The sequence below is a fragment of the Nicotiana tomentosiformis genome, chromosome 12 (genome assembly GCF_000390325.3).
Source record: "Nicotiana tomentosiformis chromosome 12, ASM39032v3, whole genome shotgun sequence".
Taxonomy (NCBI): Eukaryota; Viridiplantae; Streptophyta; class Magnoliopsida; order Solanales; family Solanaceae; genus Nicotiana; species Nicotiana tomentosiformis.
This window is the reverse complement of record NC_090823.1, coordinates 58,429,654-58,451,579: the sequence shown is the minus strand read 5'-3', so window position 1 is coordinate 58,451,579 and position 21,926 is coordinate 58,429,654. Positions and strand designations below refer to the sequence as shown.

Sequence of the window (21,926 nt, the reverse complement as noted above, 5' to 3'; positions counted from 1 at the left end):
GTTTATTTCTGTATATTTAATGTTTGATTGCCTAGCAAACAGTGTTAGGTGTCATTACAACTTTGGTGGGATTTGGGGGTCGCGACAAGTTGGTATTAGAGAACTAAGTTTCTTAGGTCTCACGAGTCATGAGCAAGTCTAGTAGAGTCTTGTGGATTGGTACAGAGACATATGTACTTATCTTCGAGAGGCTACATGGCTGTTAGGAAAACTTCTCTCTTTCTTTTGTTCTCTATCATGCGTATTTGGTTATCCTTGTTTCTAAATATTTACTTTTCTATTTTCTCATAGATGGTGAGTACACAATCATTGGGTGCAGTTGAGGAGGCACCAGTAACTCAGGCTAGGGCTGTGAGAGGCCGGGGTTGAGGTAGAGGTAGGGGCAGAGTATGCGCCGCAGCTAGAGCCCCTGCTCGAGCGGCTGTGTGGTACCATCAGTAGCTTCTGTTGAGGATCAAGTTCATGACTATGAGGATGAGCTGGAGGTTCGAGATCCTATTTGTTTCACCAGTTGTTCAGGACGCTTTGGTCTATATGGTTGGGTTGTTTGAGAGTTTGGCTCATGCCAGGGCATTTCCTAATATACAAGCTACATCCAAGCAGGGGGCGGTGCGTAGACTCCAGCTACCCGTACCTTATTGCAGGTTGCCCATGGTTATCAGACTCCTATAGTATTACTAGTTAGGGGAGCTCAGCCTACTATTGCTGCATAGCTTAAGGATAGGCCCACAATATCAGCTGATGAGATAAAGAGGTTAGATAAATTCACCAAGTTGCATCCTCCTCACTTCAGTGGTACATCTTCATAGGATGCCTAGGGATTCTTGGATCGTTGCCATGAGATACTGTACAACTTGGGACTAGTTGAGCCCAATGAAGTTGATTTCACTGCCTTCTATATGTAGGGTCCATCCAAGAGGTGGTGGCAGGTTTACGCGATTGGTCGACCAGTAGGATCACTCCTCTCACTTGGGCTCAGTTCTCCATGGTCTTTTTTTAGCATTTTGTGCCCCGCTTTATGAGAGAGGAGATGATGAGGTAGTTTGAGTACCTTTGGCAGGGTCCGATGTCAGTTGCTGAGTATAAGATGAGGTTCATAGAGTTGTCCCTTCATGCTACTATTTTGATACCCACTGAGGAGGAGAGTGTGAGGAGATTCATTTATGGTCTTCACCATGGTATTTGCATTGCTATGGCTAAAGAGGTGGACTCTGGGACTACATTTCACCAGGTTGTGGAGATAACACATTGTATTGAGCGCATTCGTATTAAGACCAGAGAGATCATGAAGGTTAGGGGCAAGAGGTCCATCGTTTAGGAGTTTTAGTAATGCCTCATCTGGAGGTTGAGGTCAATTTGGGGGAGGCCATTCAAGCAAGCCAGCTTATCATTTATCATCACCCGATCAAGGAGCTTCGGTGCAGTCTTCATTCAGTGCACTTCTAACACAGAGTTCTCATCGCAATCCACCTGTTCAGGGTTCATCGGTACCCGGTTCTTCTAGTGGCTATTCTGGTTCACGGGGTTTTACGTAAGCCCCGCAGTCATTTCCACCTAGAGGTTTCTATGGTTGTGGAGTGTTGGGGCATATCAGGAAGTGTTTCCCCCGTCTTCGCAGAGGCCCAGTGTAGTAGGGGTCAGATTATGGTTTCCACACCGGTTGCTACACCACTTGCTCAGCCAACTCTGGGTGGAGGTCATCCAGGATGTGGTCATCCTAGAAAGGGAGCTTAGTCTAGTGGAGGTCAGGCCAAATGCTATGCGTGTCCAGGGAGGACTGAGTCTGTTGCTTCTGATGTAGTGATTACATATATTATTTCTTTGTGCCGCAAGGATGATTTAGTATTGTATGATCCTAGTTTCACTTATTCATATATGACATCATACTTTGATTCTTGTCTGGATATGCCTCGTGGTTGTCTTGATGCCCCTGTGCATGTGTCTACACTTGTTGGCAATTCTATTGTGGTGGATCGAGTATATCAGTCATGTGTGGTCACTATTTGTGGTTTTGAGATGAGGGTGGACTTTCTATTATTAGATATGGTAGATTTTGATGTGATCTTGGGTATGGATTTATTATCTCCATACCATGCTATTCTGGATTATTACGCTAAAACCATGACATTGACGATGTCAGGGTTGCCGAGGTTGGAGTGGATGGCTTCTCTTGGTTGCCTGCTAGTAGAGTGATCTCATTTTTGAAGGCTCGGCGGATAGTTGAGAAGGGATGTTTAGCATATTTAGCCTTTGTGAGAGATATTAGTGCTGATACTCCTACTGTTGAGTTAGTTCCAATAGTGAGGGAGTTTGCGAACGTGTTTCCAGCTAACCTACAGAGCATGCCACCCGATAAGGATATTTATTTTGGCATTGATTTGGCACCGGGCATGTAGCCTATCTCTATTCCTCAGTATCGTATGGCTCCAGCGGAGTTGAAGGAATTGAAGGAACAATTGAAAGAGTTGCTGAATAAGGGGTTCATCAGGCCTAGTGCTTCACCTTGGGGTACACTAGTGTTGTTTGTTATGAAGAAGGATGGGTCTATGAGAATGTGTATTGACTATTGGCAGTTGAACAAGGTGACCATCAAGAACAAATATCCACTGCCACGTATTGATGATTTGTTTGACCACCTTCAGGGTGCTAGGGTGTTCTCAAAAATTGACTTGAAGTTGGGGTATCACCAGTTGAAGATTAGGCTTTGGACATCTCTAAGACTATTTTTCGGACTCGTTATGGGCATTATGAGTTTTTGGTGATGTCGTTAGGGTTAACTAATGTCCCAGCAGCTTTTAGACACTTGATGATTAGTGTGTTCCAGCCTTACTTAGATTTGTTTGTTATTGTGTTCATTGGTGATATATTGGTGTATTCCCGTAGTAAAGAGAAGCATGAGCAACATTTGAAGATCATGCTCCAGACTTTGGGGGAAAAGAAGCTATATGGTATATTCTCCAAGTGCGAGTTTTAGTTAAACTTTCTGGCATTCTTGGGTCATGTGATATATAGTGATGGGATCAAGGTGGATCCGAAGACGATTGAGGCAGTTCAGAGTTGGCCCAGACTTTCTACCGCCACATAGATCAGGAGCTTCTTGGGTCTGACTCAGAAGGAAGTTGCATTTAGGTGGTTGGATGACTTTGAGGAGAGCTTTCAGAAGCTCAAGACAACTTTGACTATGAATCCATTGTTGGTTTTGCCTTCTGAATCGAGATCATATACAGTTTATTGTGATTCTTTGCGGGTTGGCATTGGGTGTGTGTTGATATAGGACGGTAGCGTGATTGCCTACACGTCGCGCAAGTTGAAGACCTATGAGAAGAACTACCCAGTGCATGATTTGGAGTTAACAGCTATTGTACACACGCTCAAGATTTGGAGGCACTACTTATATGGCATGCCTTGTGAGGTGTATACGGATCATCGGAGTCCATTTATTCAAGCAAGAGGATTTGAACTTGAGGCAGAGGAGGTGGTTAGAGATATTGAAGGATTATGATATCACTATACTATATAATCCAAGGAAGGCCAATATGGTGGCCGCCACCTTGAGTAGGAAGGTGGAGAGTATAGGTAGTTTGGCCTTTATTACAGCTAGGGAGAGGTCTTTGGCTATGGATGTTAAGGCTTTGGCCAAATGATTCATGAGATTGGATATATCGGATCCTAGCAGAGTCCGTTCTTGTGTTGTATTTAGTGATCCTTATTTGAGCGCATCAAGCCTCGTTAGTATGATGATCCCCATTTGCTTGTCCTTAAAGACATGATGCATTGGGGTGGTTTTAAGGAAGTTTCTATTGGTGATGATGGTGTATTGCAGCTTCAGGGCCAGATTTGTGTTCCTAGCTTGGATGGGTTGAGAGAGTTGATTCTTGAAGAGGCTCAAAGTTCGCGGTATTCTATTCACCCGGGTGCTGCAAAGATGTACCGTGATTTGAAGCAGCATTACTGGTGGCAGAAAATGAAGAAAGACATTGTTGGATATGTTACTCGGTGTTTGAATTGTCAGCAGGTCAAGTAGGAGCATCAGAGACCTGATGATTTGCTTCAGAAGATTGAAATACTATAGTGGAAATGGGAGCGCATCACTATGGACTTTGTGGTAGCTTTGCCGCGGACATTGAGGAGATTTGATGTTGTCTGGGTCATTGTCGAAGACTGACCTAGTCTGCGCATTTTTTTTTGTCATGACTTCCTACACTTTGGAGCAGTTAGCCAAGATCTACACCAGGGAGATTGTCCGCTTACATGGTGTGCCTGTGTCTGTTATCTCAGATCAAGGCACTTAGTTTACTTCAAACTTCTGGAGAGTCTTTCAGCTTGAGTTGGGCACCCAAGTTGAGTTGAGTACTACATTTCACCTTCAGATAAATAGGCACTCCAAGAAGACCATTCAGATCTTGGAGGATATGTCCAGGGCATGCACTGTTGATTTAGGAGGTCAGTGGGACAAGTTTCAACCATTAGCAGAGTTTGCGTACAATAATAACTATCAGTCGAGTATCCAAATGGCTCCATATAAGGCCTTATATAGGAGGTGATGTCGTTCTCCAGTTGGTTGGTTTGGGCCGAGTGAGGCTAGGTTATTTGGCACAAATTTGGTTCGTGATGCTTCGGAGAAGGTTAAATTGATCTAGGAGCTGCTTCATATAGCAGAGTCCAGGCAGAAGAGTTTTGCTGATGAAGGTTCATGATGTGGTTTTCATGGAAGGTCAGAAGGTTCTTCCTTTTGAGGTATTAGAGAAAGTGGGTGAGTTTGCAACAAACTGATAGGTCATCTTGAGTTTCAATGATTAATTCTTGAATTTTGATGTTATTTTGATGATTTTAGTTTGTGAGAGAGTTTGTATGATATTATTACACTTGTGTGGATATTCGGATTAGAGCCTGAGGGGCTCGGGTGTATTCTGGATAGGTTGCAGACTGATTTTGGCTTAACAGGTACCTGCTGGTGTTCATGGCCTGTAGGTCTCGCATTTGCAATGATGTTCGCAAATACGAGTTTCACTTTTATGAAGCCAGGCTCGCATTTGCGATACTAGGATGGCGCAGGGAGACTACCTTTTTGCGAAGTGCATGTCTCTATTACGAACTAGAGGTACTTTGCATTTGGGACTTTGGTGCCGCATATGTGACACCGGTGGGCTGAGGCATAGCTTTGCTTTTGCGAAGTTTGGCCTGCTTTTTCAAAGGAGGGGCCTTTGCAAATGCAAAAGGTGGGTCGCATTTGCAACATCAGAGGAGCTCAGGCACTGAACGCATGTGCGATTAGTGGTTCGCTTTTGTGAACGTCGCAATTGCGAACTAGGCTTCGCAATTTCGATACCTGCCACTAGGTAAAAGTATGGAATTTAGGGACTTAGCTCATTTTACACCACTTTTGAGACCTAGATTCCATAGAGGCGCTTTTTGGAGAGTAATTGCTTCCCAACTTCATAGGTTAGTAACTCTAACTTGTTTTCATTCAGTTTCCATTACTTTTCATGAATTTTCACTATCAAATCTCGGATTTCATACACTAGAAATTGGGTTTTTGTAAAATGAGATTTATACCTCAAATTAAGGTCGGATTTCGAGACAAATCACATATTCGGGCTCGGGGTGAATGGGTAATCGGGATTTGGTCTTAGTTTCGGATTCTAACCACATGAGCCCGAGTTGACTTTTTGTTGACTTTTTTTAATTATGTTAAATATTGAACCTTTAATGCACGGGTTAGTTTCTAAAGCTTGTTTTGACTTGTTTGAACAATAATTGACTAGATTCGGGTGGTTTGGAGGCTTGTTCCAAAGGGAAATCCATGTTGTTCCAAAGGGAAAGCCATGTTGACTTAATTGACTAGCTCAGGGTGAGGGAATTAGGATTTGATTGCTCTATTTTTTACGTGATTTATGTGTGGAGATAACGCATATGTAAGGTGACGAGTGTATATGCGTTGTTATGGGTTGAAGTATGTGGGGTGTACTACTTAATTGCATGTCTTTAATTATTACCACGTCTTTATTCATTCCATATTTTTACTTGTCATGTGCTTTACTTTGTACATGTCCTTACTTGTTAAATATGTGCCTTCACTTGTTACATGTCTTTATTTGTTGCATGCTTCCACTTACTCATGCCTTTATTTATTGTCTGCCTTTACTTGTTAAATGCTCTTACATGTTATTAGATAGATGTTTTTACTTGTCTCATGCCACAAATTGTATATTTGCCTTTACTTGCTTCCTATATCACTATACTATGTTATATTGGATTGTCTAAGAGAATTTATGCGTTTTAGTTCCCTTTTTATGTTATGTGGTGAGAATCATCGTAGTTGGTAGTATTATTAATATATATATATATATATATATATATATATATATGGATGGAGTTTCTCGCCGCAACAGTATTATTATAATTATTATTATTATTATTATTATTATTATTATTATTATTATTATAATATATCTGGATCGGGTTGCATGTCGCAACAGTATTATTATATATGTGTACCGGGTTGCATGCCTCAACAGTATTATATATATTTATTTGTGGATCTAGTTGCACAACGTAACGATATTTGGTATTGATATGTGGATCGAGTTGCGCGCTGCAACAGAAAGGATGAATTGTAGTTATTCTTGATTACTATATAACACTATCTTGTTTTGTTGTAAGACAATGTGGTGATTATGGCCCTCTGGTATTTATTTCTTATTGTAGTTATCATATAGTTACTCTTTTCTCTATTTCGTAGTTGCTTTCTTCTTATTACTCGTACAGGTTTATAGTGAGTGTCTTGTTATAGCCTTGTCACTACTTCGTCGAGGTTAGGCTAGATACTTACTAAGTACATAGGGTCGGTTGTACTCATGCTACACTTCTGCACTTCTTGTGCAGATCCTGGTGTTGGTCCCAGTGGCGTACAAAGGTGATTGCTCGGACATTCTTCTTCCAGGAGACCTGAGGTGGTGCTGTTTGGCGATCGCAGACCTTGGAGTCCCCTTCCTATCTTCTCTACCCTTTATCTTGTATCAGACATATTTTATATCATTTAAGACTTTATATGAAGTATTCTAGTAGCTCATGTACTTGTGACATCAAACTTCTAGGGAATAGTTTTTAGACAGCGATTGTTGTACATTTATTATCCGTTTATGGTATTTCAAACTTTTATTATTGTTAATGCCTCTTTTATTGTTAATCTTCTTTAGTTATTGTGCTAATGTTGGCTTTCCTAGCAAGCGGACGTTAGGTGTCATCAGACCCCTTGGTTGGGATTTTGGGTCGTAACAAGTTGGTATCAAAGCCCTAGGTTGCATAGGTCTCACGAGTCATGAGCAAGCTTGGTAGGGTCTTGAGGATCGGTACAGAGACGTTTGTGCTTATCTTCTAGAGGCTATAAGGTTTTAGGAAACTTCACTTTCTTTCTTTCTCTATCATGCGACTTTGTTCTATCATGGAGTTTGAATCTTTCTTGTCTTATTCCCTCACAGATGGTGAGGATACACGCATCATCCGTAGCGGATCCGGAGCCAGAGCCATAGGGGGAAGCCACTACCAGGGATAGGGGTCGGGGTAAGGGCAGAGGCAGAGGTAGAGGTAGAGCTCAACCTAGAGCACGTGCATCATCACCTGTTGTCAAGCCTCAGATAGAGCAGGATGATGAGATTCTTGAATAGGTTGAGCCAGTAGGACTAGCTTAGGTTCCAGAGATATTCTTTGCTACCCCCAGTGCTTCAGGACTCCTTAGTCCTCATGGATGGCCTCATGGAGAGTATGGATCATGTGGGCGTGTCTTCTGTGGCACCAGCCATTTCTGTGGTCGGGGGAGGAATTCAAACTCCCGCTACTCATACTCCAGAGCATATGGCTCATGGTTATCATTTGTGACACCGATGGGTTGAGTCATAGCTTCGCTTTTGTGAAGTTTGGTTTGCTTTTGCAAAGGAGGGGCTTTGCAAATGCAAAAGGTGAGTCACATTTGCAACATCAGAGGAGCTTAGTCACTGATCGCATGTGCGATCAGTGGTTCGCTTTTGCGAACGTCGCAATTGCAAACTATGATTCTTCCCAACTTTTGAGACCTAGATTCCATAGAGGCGATTTTTGGAGAGTAATTTCTTTCTAACTTCATAGGTTAGTAACTCTAACTTGTTTTCATTCAGTCTCTATTACTTTTTCATTAATTTTCACTATCAAATCTCGGATTTCATAGACTAAAAATTGGGGTTTTGTAAAGTTGAGTTTTAGACCTGAAATTAAGGTTTGATTTCGAGACAAATCATATATTCGGGCTTGGGGGTGAATGGGTAATCGGGATTTGGTCTTAGTTTTAGATTCCAACCACGTGAGCCCGAGTTGACTTTTTTAATTATGCTAAAGATTGAACCTTTATCGTACATGGTAGTTTCTAAAGTTGTTTTTGACTTATTTGAACAATAATTGACTAGATTCGGGTGGTTTGGAGGCTTGTTCCAAAGGGAAAGCCGTGTTGGATTGTTGACTTTCTTTTAAAAAGAGGTAAGTGTCATGGTTAACCTTGATTTGAGGGAATTAGAACTTGATTGCTCTATTTTTTTACGTGATTTATGTGTGGGGGCAAGTATATGCAAGGTGATGAGTATATATGCGTTGTCATGAGTTCAAGCAAATGGGGTGTACTACTTAATTGCATGTCTTTAATTATTACCATGTCTTAATTTATTCCATATTTTTACTTGTTATGTGATTTACTTTCTACATGTCCTTGTTAAATATGTGCCTTCACTTGTTACATGTATTTATTTGCTACATGCTTCTACTTACTTATGCCTTTAGTTATTGTCCGCCTTTACTTGTTAAATGCTCTTACATGTTATTAGATAGATGTTTGTACCTGTCTCATTCCTTTAATTGTTTATTTGCCTTTACTTGCTTCCTATTTCACTCTACTATGTTATATTGGATTGTCTTAGAGAATTTATGCGTTTTAGTTCCCTTTTTATGTTATGTGGTGAGAATCATCGTAGTTGGAAGTATTATTAATATATATATATATATATATATATGGATGGAGTTGCTCGCCGCAATTATTATTATTATTATTATTATTATTATTATTATTATTATTATTATTATTATTATTATTATTATTATTATTTTTATTTTTATTATTATTATTATTATTATTATTATTATTATATATGTGGATCGGGTTGCATGTCGCAACAGTATTATTATATATGTGTACCGGGTTGCATGCCTCAACAGTATTATATATATTTATTTGTGGATCTAGTTGCACAACGTAACGATATTTGGTATTGATATGTGGATCGAGTTGCGCGCTGCAACAGAAAGGATGAATTGTAGTTATTCTTGATTGCTATATAACACTATCTTGTTTTGTTGTAAGACAATGTGGTGATTATGGCCCTCTGGTATTTATTTCTTATTGTAGTTATCATATAGTTACTCTTTTCTTTATTTCATAGTTGCTTTCTTCTTATTACTCGTACAGGTTTATAGTGAGTGTCTTGTTATAGCCTTGTCACTACTTCGTCGAGGTTAGGCTAGATACTTACTAAGTACATAGGGTCGGTTGTACTCATGCTACACTTCTGCACTTCTTGTGCAGATCCCGGTGTTGGTCCTAGTGGCGTACAAAGGTGATTGCTCAGACATTCTTCTTCCAGGAGACCTGAGGTAGTGCTGTTTGGCGATCGCAGACCTTGGAGTCCCCTTCCTATCTTCTTTGCCCTTTATCTTGTATCAGACATATTTTATATCATTTAAGACTTTATATGAAGTATTCTAGTAGCTCATGTACTTGTGACATCAAACTTCTAGGGAATAGTTTTTAGACAGCGATTGTTGTACATTTATTATCCGTTTATGGTATTTCAAACTTTTATTATTGTTAATGCCTCTTTTATTGTTAATCTTCTTTAGTTATTGTGCTAATGTTGGCTTTCCTAGCAAGCGGACGTTAGGTGTCATCAGACCCCATGGTTGGGATTTTGGGTCGTAACAAGTTGGTATCAAAGCCGTAGGTTGCATAGGTCTCACGAGTCATGAGCAAGCTTGGTAGGGTCTTGAGGATCGGTACAGAGACGTTTGTGCTTATCTTCTAGAGGCTATAAGGTTTTAGGAAACTTCACTTTCTTTCTTTCTCTATCATGCAACTTTGTTCTATCATGGAGTTTGAATCTTTCTTGTCTTATTCCCTCACAGATGGTGAGGATACGCGCATCATCCGTAGCGGATCCGGAGCCAGAGCCATAGGGGGAAGCCACTACCAGGGATAGGGGTCGGGGTAAGGGCAGAGGCAGAGGTAGAGGTAGAGCTCAACCTAGAGCACGTGCATCATCACCTGTTGTCAAGCCTCAGATAGAGCAGGATGATGAGATTCTTGAATAGGTTGAGCCAGTAGGACTAGCTTAGGTTCTAGAGATATTCTTTGCTACCCCTAGTGCTTCAGGACGCCTTAGTCCTCATGGATGGCCTCATGGAGAGTATGGATCATGTGGGCGTGTCTTCTGTGGCACCAGCCATTTCTGTGGTCGGGGGAGGAATTCAAACTCCCGCTACTCATACTCCAGAGCATATGGCTCATGGTTATCATTTGTGACACCGATGGGTTGAGTCATAGCTTCGCTTTGGTGAAGTTTGGTTTGCTTTTGCAAAGGAGGGGCTTTGCAAATGCAAAAGGTGAGTCACATTTGCAACATCAGAGGAGCTTAGTCACTGATCGCATGTGCGAACGTCGCAATTGCAAACTATGATTCTTCCCAACTTTTGAGACCTAGATTCCATAGAGGCGATTTTTGGAGAGTAATTTCTTTCTAACTTCATAGGTTAGTAACTCTAACTTGTTTTCATTCAGTCTCTATTACTTTTTCATTAATTTTCACTATTAAATCTCGGATTTCATAGACTAAAAATTGGGGTTTTGTAAAGTTGAGTTTTACACCTCAAATTAAGGTTTGATTTCGAGACAAATCATATATTCGGGCTCGGGGGTGAATGGGTAATCGGGATTTGGTCTTAGTTTTAGATTCCAACCACGTGAGCCCGAGTTGACTTTTCTAATTATGTTAAAGATTGAACCTTTATCGTACAGGGTAGTTTCTAAAGTTGTTTTTGACTTATTTGAACAATAATTGACTAGATTCGGGTGGTTTGGAGGCTTGTTCCAAAGGGAAAGCCGTGTTGGATTGTTGACTTTCTTTTAAAAAGAGGTAAGTGTCATGGTTAACCTTGATTTGAGGGAATTAGGACTTGATTGCTCTATTTTTTTACGTGATTTATGTGTGGGGGCAATGTATATGCAAGGTGATGAGTATATATGCGTTGTCATGAGTTCAAGCAAATGGGGTGTACTACTTAATTGCATGTCTTTAATTATTACCATGTCTTAATTTATTCCATGTTTTTACTTGTTATGTGATTTACTTTCTACATGTCCTTGTTAAATATGTGCCTTCACTTGTTACATGTATTTATTTGCTACATGCTTCTACTTACTTATGCCTTTAGTTATTGTCCGCCTTTACTTGTTAAATGCTCTTACATGTTATTAGATAGATGTTTGTACCTGTCTCATTCCTTTAATTGTTTATTTGCCTTTACTTGCTTCCTATTTCACTCTACTATGTTATATTGGATTGTCTTAGAGAATTTATGCGTTTTAGTTCCCTTTTTATGTTATGTGGTGAGAATCATCGTAGTTGGTAGTATTATTATATATATATATATATATATATATATATATATATATATATATATATATATATATATATATGGATGGAGTTGCTCGCCGCAACAGTATTATTATTATTATTATTATTATTATTATTATTATTATTATTATTATTATTATTATTATTATTATTATTATTATTATTATTATTATTATTATTATTATATATGTGGATCGGGTTGCATGTCGCAACAGTATTATTATATATGTGCTCCGGGTTGCATGCCTCAACAGTATTATATATATTTATTTGTGGATCTAGTTGCACAACGTAACGATATTTGGTATTGATATGTGGATCGAGTTGCGCGCTGCAACAGAAAGGATGAATTGTAGTTATTCTTGATTGCTATATTACACTATCTTGTTTTGTTGTAAGACAATGTGGTGATTATGGCCCTCTGGTATTTATTTCTTATTGTAGTTATCATATAGTTACTCTTTTCTCTATTTCGTTGTTGCTTTCTTCTTATTACTCGTACAGGTTTATAGTGAGTGTCTTGTTATAGCCTCGTCACTACTTCGTCGAGGTTAGGCTAGATACTTACTAAGTACATAGGATCGGTTGTACTCATGCTACACTTCTGCACTTCTTGTGCAGATCCCGGTGTTGGTCCTAGTGGCGTACAAAGGTGATTGCTCGGACATTCTTCTTCTAGGAGACCTGAGGTGGTGCTGTTTGGCGATCGCAGACCTTGGAGTCCCCTTCCTATCTTCTCTGCCCTTTATCTTGTATCAGACATATTTTATTTCATTTAAGACTTTATATGAAGTATTCTAGTAGCTCATGTACTTGTGACATCAAACTTCTGGGGAATAGTTTTTAGACAGCGATTGTTGTACATTTATCATCCGTTTATGGTATTTCAAACTTTTATTATTGTTAATGCCTCTTTTATTGTTAATCTTCTTTAGTTATTGTTCTAATGTTGGCTTTCCTAGCAAGCGGACGTTAGGTGTCATCAGACCCCATGGTTGGGATTTTGGGTCGTAACAAGTTGGTATCAAAGCCGTAGGTTGCATAGGTCTCACGAGTCATGAGCAAGCTTGGTAGGGTCTTGAGGATTGGTACAGAGACGTTTGTGCTTATCTTCTAGAGGCTATAAGGTTTTAGGAAACTTCACTTTCTTTCTTTCTCTATCATGCGACTTGTTCTATCATGGAGTTTGAATCTTTCTTGTCTTATTTCCTCACAGATGGTGAGGATACGCGCATCATCCGTAGCGGATCCGGAGCCAGAGCCATAGGGGGAAGCCACTACCAGGGATAGGGGTCAGGGTAAGGGCAGAGGCAGAGGTAGAGGTAGAGCTCAACCTAGAGCACGCGCATCATCACCTGTTGTCAAGCCTCAGATAGAGCAGGATGATGAGATTCTTGAATAGGTTGAGCCAGTAGGACTAGCTTAGGTTCTAGAGATATTCTTTGCTACCCCTAGTGCTTCAGGATGCCTTAGTCCTCATGGATGGCCTCATGGAGAGTATGGATCATGTGGGCGTGTCTTCTGTGGCACCAGCCATTTCTGTGGTCGGGGGAGGAATTCAAACTCCCGCTACTCATACTCCAGAGCATATGGCTCATGGTTATCATTTGTGACACCGATGGGTTGAGTCATAGCTTCGCTTTGGTGAAGTTTGGTTTGCTTTTGCAAAGGAGGGGCTTTGCAAATGCAAAAGGTGAGTCACATTTGCAACATCAGAGGAGCTTAGTCACTGATCGCATGTGCGAACGTCGCAATTGCAAACTATGATTCTTCCCAACTTTTGAGACCTAGATTCCATAGAGGCGATTTTTGGAGAGTAATTTCTTTCTAACTTCATAGGTTAGTAACTCTAACTTGTTTTCATTCAGTCTCTATTACTTTTTCATTAATTTTCACTATTAAATCTCGGATTTCATAGACTAAAAATTGGGGTTTTGTAAAGTTGAGTTTTAGACCTCAAATTAAGGTTTGATTTCGAGACAAATCATATATTCGGGCTCGGGGGTGAATGGGTAATCGGGATTTGGTCTTAGTTTTAGATTCCAACCACGTGAGCCCGAGTTGACTTTTTTAATTATGTTAAAGATTGAACCTTTATCGTACAGGGTAGTTTCTAAAGTTGTTTTTGACTTATTTGAACAATAATTGACTAGATTCGGGTGGTTTGGAGGCTTGTTCCAAAGGGAAAGCCATGTTGGATTGTTGACTTTCTTTTAAAAAGAGGTAAGTGTCATGGTTAACCTTGATTTGAGGGAATTAGGACTTGATTGCTCTATTTTCTACGTGATTTATGTGTGGGGGCAACGTATATGCAAGGTGATGAGTATATATGCGTTGTCATGAGTTCAAGCAAATGGGGTGTACTACTTAATTGCATGTCTTTAATTATTACCATGTCTTAATTTATTCCATGTTTTTACTTGTTATGTGATTTACTTTCTACATGTCCTTGTTAAATATGTGCCTTCACTTGTTACATGTATTTATTTGCTACATGATTCTACTTACTTATGCCTTTAGTTATTGTCTGCCTTTACTTGTTAAATGCTCTTACATGTTATTAGATAGATGTTTGTACCTGTCTCATTCCTTTAATTGTTTATTTGCCTTTACTTGCTTCCTATTTCACTCTACTATGTTATATTGGATTGTCTTAGAGAATTTATGCATTTTAGTTCCCTTTTATGTTATGTTGTGAGAATCATCGTAGTTGGTAGTATTATTAATATATATGCGGATCGGGTTGCATGCCGCAATATTATTATTATTATTATTATTATTATTATTATTATTATTATTATTATTATTATTATTATTATTATTATTATTATTATTATTATTATTATTATTATTATTATTATTATTATTATTATATATGTGGATCGGGTTGCATGTCGCAACAGTATTATTATATATGTGTTCCGGGTTGCATGCGTCAACAGTATTATATATATTTATTTGTGGATCTAGTTGCACAACGTAACGATATTTGGTATTGATATGTGGATCGAGTTGCGCGCTGCAACAGAAAGGATGAATTGTAGTTATTCTTGATTGCTATATAACACTATCTTGTTTTGTTGTAAGACAATGTGGTGATTATGGCCCTCTGGTATTTATTTCTTATTGTAGTTATCATATAGTTACTCTTTTCTCTATTTCGTTGTTGCTTTCTTCTTATTACTCGTACAGGTTTATAGTGAGTGTCTTGTTATAGCCTCGTCACTACTTCGTCGAGGTTAGGCTAGATACTTACTAAGTACATAGGGTCGGTTGTACTCATGCTACACTTCTGCACTTCTTGTGCAGATCCCGGTGTTGGTCCTAGTGGCGTACAAAGGTGATTGCTCGGACATTCTTCTTCCAGGAGACCTGAGGTGGTGCTGTTTGGCGATCGCAGACCTTGGAGTCCCCTTCCTATCTTCTCTGCCCTTTATCTTGTATCAGACATATTTTATTTCATTTAAGACTTTATATGAAGTATTCTAGTAGCTCATGTACTTGTGACATCAAACTTCTGGGGAATAGTTTTTAGACAGCGATTGTTGTACATTTATCATCCGTTTATGGTATTTCAAACTTTTATTATTGTTAATGCCTCTTTTATTGTTAATCTTCTTTAGTTATTGTGCTAATGTTGGCTTTCCTAGCAAGCGGACGTTAGGTGTCATCAGACCCCATGGTTGGGATTTTGGGTCGTAACAAGTTGGTATCAAAGCCGTAGGTTGCATAGGTCTCACGAGTCATGAGCAAGCTTGGTAGGGTCTTGAGGATCGGTACAGAGACGTTTGTGCTTATCTTCTAGAGGCTATAAGGTTTTAGGAAACTTCACTTTCTTTCTTTCTCTATCATGCGACTTGTTCTATCATGGAGTTTGAATCTTTCTTGTCTTATTTCCTCACAGATGGTGAGGATACGCGCATCATCCGTAGCGGATCCGGAGCCAGAGCCATAGGGGGAAGCCACTACCAGGGATAGGGGTCAGGGTAAGGGCAGAGGCAGAGGTAGAGGTAGAGCTCAACCTAGAGCACGCGCATCATCACCTGTTGTCAAGCCTCAGATAGAGCAGGATGATGAGATTCTTGAATAGGTTGAGCCAGTAGGACTAGCTTAGGTTCCAGAGATATTCTTTGCTACCCCCAGTGCTTCAGGATGCCTTAGTCCTCATGGATGGCCTCATGGAGAGTATGGATCATGTGGGCGTGTCTTCTGTGGCACCAGCCATTTCTGTGGTCGGGGGAGGAATTCAAACTCCCGCTACTCATACTCTAGAGCATATGGCTCATGGTTATCATTTGTGACACCGATGGGTTGAGTCATAGCTTCGCTTTTGTGAAGTTTGGTTTGCTTTTGCAAAGGAGGGGCTTTGCAAATGCAAAAGGTGAGTCACATTTGCAACATCAGAGGAGCTCAGTCACTGATCGCATGTGCGATCAGTGGTTCGCTTTTGCGAACGTCGCAATTGCAAACTATGATTCTTTCCAACTTTTGAGACCTAGATTCCATAGAGGCGATTTTTGGAGAGTAATTTCTTTCTAACTTCATAGGTTAGTAACTCTAACTTGTTTTTATTCAGTCTCTATTACTTTTTCATTAATTTTCACTATCAAATCTCGGATTTCATAGACTAAAAATTGGGGTTTTGTAAAGTTGAGTTTTAGACCTCAAATTAAGGTTTGATTTCGAGACAAATCATATATTCGGGCTCGGGGGTGAATGGGTAATCGGGATTTGGTCTTAGTTTTAGATTCCAACCACGTGAGCCCGAGTTGACTTTTTTAATTATGTTAAAGATTGAACCTTTATCGTACAGGGTAGTTTCTAAAGTTGTTTTTGACTTATTTGAACAATAATTGACTAGATTCGGGTGGTTTGGAGGCTTGTTCCAAAGGGAAAGCCATGTTGGATTGTTGACTTTCTTTTAAAAAGAGGTAAGTGTCATGGTTAACCTTGATTTGAGGGAATTAGGACTTGATTGCTCTATTTTCTACGTGATTTATGTGTGGGGGCAACGTATATGCAAGGTGATGAGTATATATGCGTTGTCATGAGTTCAAGCAAATGGGGTGTACTACTTAATTGCATGTCTTTAATTATTACCATGTCTTAATTTATTCCATGTTTTTACTTGTTATGTGATTTACTTTCTACATGTCCTTGTTAAATATGTGCCTTCACTTGTTACATGTATTTATTTGCTACATGATTCTACTTACTTATGCCTTTAGTTATTGTCTGCCTTTACTTGTTAAATGCTCTTACATGTTATTAGATAGATGTTTGTACCTGTCTCATTCCTTTAATTGTTTATTTGCCTTTACTTGCTTCCTATTTCACTCTACTATGTTATATTGGATTGTCTTAGAGAATTTATGCATTTTAGTTCCCTTTTATGTTATGTTGTGAGAATCATCGTAGTTGGTAGTATTATTAATATATATGCGGATCGGGTTGCATGCCGCAATATTATTATTATTATTATTATTATTATTATTATTATTATTATTATTATTATTATTATTATTATTATTATTATTATTATTATTATTATTATTATATATGTGGATCGGGTTGCATGCCGCAATTGTATTATTATATATGTGGACTGGGTTGCATGCCTCAACATTATTATATATATTTATTTGTGGATCGAGTTGTACGACACAATGATATTTGGTATTGATGTGTTGATTGAGTTGCGCGCCGCAACGGAAAGGATGAATTGTCGTTATTCTTGATTTCTATATAACACTATCATGTTTTGTTGTAAGACTGTGTGGTGATTATGGTCCTCTGCCATTTATTTCTTATTCCAGTTATCATATAGTTACTTGTTTCTCTATTTCGTTATTGCTTTCTTCTTATTACTAGCACAGGTTTATAGTGAGTGTCTTGTTATAGCCTCGTCACTATCTCGCCGAGGTTAGGCTAGATACTTACTAAGTACATGGGGGTCGATTGTACTCACGCTACACTTTTTGTGCAGATCACGGTGTTGGTCCTAGAGGCATACAAAGGTGATTGCTCGGACATTCTTCTTCCAGGAGACTTGAGGTGGTGCTGCTTGGCGATCGTAGACCTTGGAGTCCCCTTCCTATATTCTCTGCCCTTTATCTTGTATCAGACATATTTTATTTCATTTAAGACTTTATATGTAGTATTCTAGTAGTTCATGTACTTGTGACATTAAAATTCTGGGGAATAGTTTTTAAACAGCGATTGTTGTACATTTATTATCCGTTTATGGTATTTCAAACGTTTATTATTGTTAATGCCTCTTTTATTGTTAATATGCTTTAGTTATTGTGCTAATGTTGGCTTTCCTAGCAAGCGAACGTTAGGCGTCATCACGACCCCATGGTTGGGATTTTGGATCGTAACAAGTTGGTGTCAAAGCCCTAGGTTGCATTGGTCCCACGAGTCATGAGCAAGCTTGGTAGGGTCTTGAGGATCAGTACAGAGACATTTGTGCTTATCTTCTAGAGGCTATAAGGTTTTACGAAACTTCACTTTCTTTATTTTTCTATCATGCGACTTTCTTCTATCATGGAGTTTGAATCTTTCTTGTCTTATTCTCTCACAGATGGTCAGGATACGTGCATCATCCACGCCAGAGCCATAGGTGGAAGCCACTACCAAGGGTAGGGGCCCGGGCAAGGGCAGCGGCAGAGGTAGAGGTAGAACTCAACCTAGATCACGTGCAGCATCACCTGTTGTCAAGCCTTAGATAGAGAAGGATGATGAGATTCCATAACAGGTTGAGCCAGTAGGACTGGCTTAGGTTGCAGAGGTGTTCTTTGCTACCCCTAGTGCTTCAGGATGCCTTAGTCCTCATGAAGTGTCTCATGGAAAGCGATTGGTGTTCATTTATTACCCGTTTATGGTATTTCAAACTTTTATTATTGTTAATGCCTCTTTTATTGTTAATCTTCTTTAGTTATTGTGCTAATGTTGGCATTCCTAGCAAGCGAACGTTAGGTGTCATCATGACCTCATGGTTGGGATTTTGGGTTGTAACAAGTTGGTATCAAAGTTCTAGCTTGCATGGGTCTCACAAGTCATGAACAAGCTTGGTAGAGTCTTGAGGATCGCTACAGAGACGTCTGTGCTTGTCTTCTTGAGGCTATAAGGGTTTAGGAAAGTTCACTTTCTTTCTTTCTCTATCATGTGACTTAGCTCTATCATGAAGTTTGAATCTTTCTTGTCTTATTCTCTCACAGATAGTGAGGATACATGCATCATCCATAGCAGATCAGGAGCCAGAGCCATAGGTGGAAGTCACTACCACGGGTAGGGGTCGGGGCAAGGGCAGAGGCAAAGGCTCAACCTAGATCAGGCGTAGCATTACCTGTTGTCAAGCCTCAAATAGAGCATGATGATGAGATTCCATAAAAGGTTGAGGCAGTAGGATTGGCTTAGGTTCCATAAGGGTTCATTGCTACCCCAGCATATTTGTACGCCTTAGTCCTCATGGATGGTCTCACGGAGAGTATGGCTCAGGCAGGCATGTCTTCTGTGGCACCAGCCATTTTTCAGGCCAGGGGAGGAGTTCAAACTCCCACTACTCATACTCCAGAGCAGATGGCTCATGGTTATCAAACCCCAACAACTCTACTAGTTGGCGCAGTACGACCTATTGTTGCTACACAACCCGGAGTGAGACCCATGATGTCAGATGATGGGCTGAAGTGGTTGGACAGGTTCACCAAGTTGTATCCCCCTCACTTTAGTGGTGCACCTTCCGAGGATGCCCAGAACTTCTTGGACTGTAGCCATGAGACTTTGCACATTATGGGGATAGTGGAGTCTAATAGAGTTTATTTCATCATCTTTCTGATTCATGGTTCCTCCAAGAGGTTAGTCTTAGATTCAGCAACCACATTAGCTGACGGGTTGCTTTGAGTGCGGAGATACAAGTCATGTTAAGAAGTATTGTCCCAGATTTCGAGGAAGCATGTCATATCAGGGTACTCGTGCTATGATTATGGTATTGATTGCTCCACCACCCGCTGAGCTAGATAAAGGCAGGGCTCAGGTAGCCTGAGGTGGTGGTCAGTCAGTTATAGGTGGAGGCCAGTCCGTGAGAGGTCGTCCTAGAAGTGGAGGACAGGTTGGTGAGGCTCAGCCTCATTGTTATGCATTTTCGATTCGTCCCATGGCGAAGTCGTCTGATGCAGTTATTACAGGTATTATCTTAGCCTGTCATAAAAATGCTTCTATATTATTTGATCACGGTTCTACATATTCTTATGTGTCTTCATATTTTGCTTCGTATTTGATTATGTCTCGTGATTCTCTTGATGTTCTTATTTTTGTGTTTACACCGGTTGGAGATTCTATAGTAGTTGATCAGGTGTATCGGTTTTGTGTTGTTATTATTAATGGGTTTGATACTGTAGTTGATCTTTTTTTGCTGTATCTGGTGGATTTTGAGGTCATTCTTGGTATGGATTAGTTATCCCTGTATCACTCTATCTTTGATTATCATGCCAAGATTATGACTTTAGCCATGCCGGGGTTGCCTAGATTAGAGTGGAGAGGGACTCTTAGTCATTCCACTAGAAAGATGGTTTCATATTTGAAGGCGTTATATGATTGAGAAGGGGTGTTTAGCGTATTTGTCTTATATTCAGGATTCTAGTGCGGGGGTTCCTTCTATGGATTCGGTACCGGTTGTGAGGGAGTTTCCTGAGGTGTTACCCACAGATTTGCCAGGTATGACATCTGATAGGGATATTGACTTTTGCATGATTTAGTGGACACTCAGCCTATTTCTATTGCATCGTGTCGTATGGCTCCATCTAAGTTGAAAGAATTGAAGGATCAATTTCAGGATTTGCTTGACAAGGGATTCATTAGACCTAGTGTTTTGGGTTGCACCAGTGTTATTTGTTAAGAAAAAGGATAGATTGATGGGGATGCGCATTGATTAACGGTAGTTGAACAAGGTGACTATCAAGAACAAGTATCAATGTCCTAGGATTGATGATTTGTTTGACTAACTTCAGGGTGCCAAGGTATTTTCCAAGAATGATTTGAGATCTGGCTACCATTAGGTGAAGATTAGGGAATCAGATGTCCCTAAGATAGATTTTAGGACTTGTTATGGTCATTACAAGTTCTTAGTGATGTCATTTGGTTTGACTAAAGCTCCAGCAGCCTTCATGGATTTGATGAACCGAGTGTCCAAGTCCTATTTGGATTTCTTCGTGATAGTCTTCATTAATGATATTCTGGTTTACTCCCATGAGTAGTACGTACAGATTGTGCTTCAGACATTAAAGGATCATCAGCTATATTCCAAGTTTTAGAAGTGTGAGTTTTGGTTAGACTCAGTTGCCTTTTTGGGTCATGTTGTATCTTTTGAGGGTATCAAGGTGGATCCTAAGAAAACTGAGGCAGTTCAAAACTAGCCTCCCCACTAACCAAGTTGACTCAGAAGGGCGCTCTTTTCTGATTCTTTGATGAGTATAAGGAGAGCTTTCAGAGGCTCAAGACTTCCTTGACTACAACCCCAGTATTGGTATTGCCTACAGGTTTGGGGTCTTAAACAATATATTGTAATGCATCTCATATTGGCCTTGGTGTGGTATTTATGTAGGATGGTAGGGTGATTGCCTACGCATATCGTTAATTGAAGGTCCATGAGAAGAACTACCCTATGCATGATTTGGGGTTAGCAGCCATTGTTCACGCGCTCAAGATTTTAAGGCATTATCTATACAGTGTGCCATGCGAGGTCCACACCGATCATCCGAGCCTGTAGCATCTATTCAGGAAAAATGATCTTAATTGTCACGACCCAAACTGATGGGCCGCGACGGGCACCCGGTACCTTACACAACCGAGTACCAATGTAACGTATCTTTCTTATTACATCATCATAGGTAAGTGGGCCAGAAGGGGCATCATGAGATAACCAGAGTAAACATGAGGGAATACCCGACATAGAACGACCCAACCTGATATAGAAACTCATATCTGTGACATACGGGCCTATAAGGCCAATGTCATCCATTATGTACTTAAAATATAGGCCGACAAGGCCATACAAGTATCCGTACCTATCTACAAGCCTCTAAGAGTACATACTTATCATAAAGGTTGGGACAGGGCCCCTCCATACCAAACAATGCACATCTAAATCATACTGAACAAACAAGCAACTCCGGAGCAAATGGAGCGCACCAACATCTTTCACTGAGCTGATAGCCTACT

The 21,926-nt window shown here is 39.9% G+C and overlaps 1 protein-coding gene across 1 annotated transcript; it reads left to right on the top strand.

Annotated features, from left to right (window-relative positions):
• Nucleotides 1–1,066: 1,066 nt before the first annotated feature.
• LOC138902700 (uncharacterized) lies at nt 1,067–2,396 on the top strand. Its single transcript, XM_070190589.1, has 3 exons — nt 1,067–1,291; nt 1,452–1,531; nt 2,141–2,396. Exons 1-3 carry the CDS (start codon nt 1,067–1,069, stop codon nt 2,394–2,396), a joined length of 561 nt encoding a protein of 186 aa, XP_070046690.1.
• Nucleotides 2,397–21,926: the final 19,530 nt, after the last annotated feature.

Bases quoted from the DNA above. Each gene is read 5' to 3' on its own strand.
- LOC138902700 (XM_070190589.1), top strand. From the start codon at position 1,067: ATGTCAGTTGCTGAGTATAAGATGAGGTTCATAGAGTTGTCCCTTCAT. The intron at 1,292-1,451 runs GTTAGGGGCAAG...CTTCTAACACAG, and splicing joins AGACCAGAGAGATCATGAAG to AGTTCTCATCGCAATCCACC. The intron at 1,532-2,140 runs GTAAGCCCCGCA...TGACGATGTCAG, and splicing joins TCTGGTTCACGGGGTTTTAC to GGTTGCCGAGGTTGGAGTGG.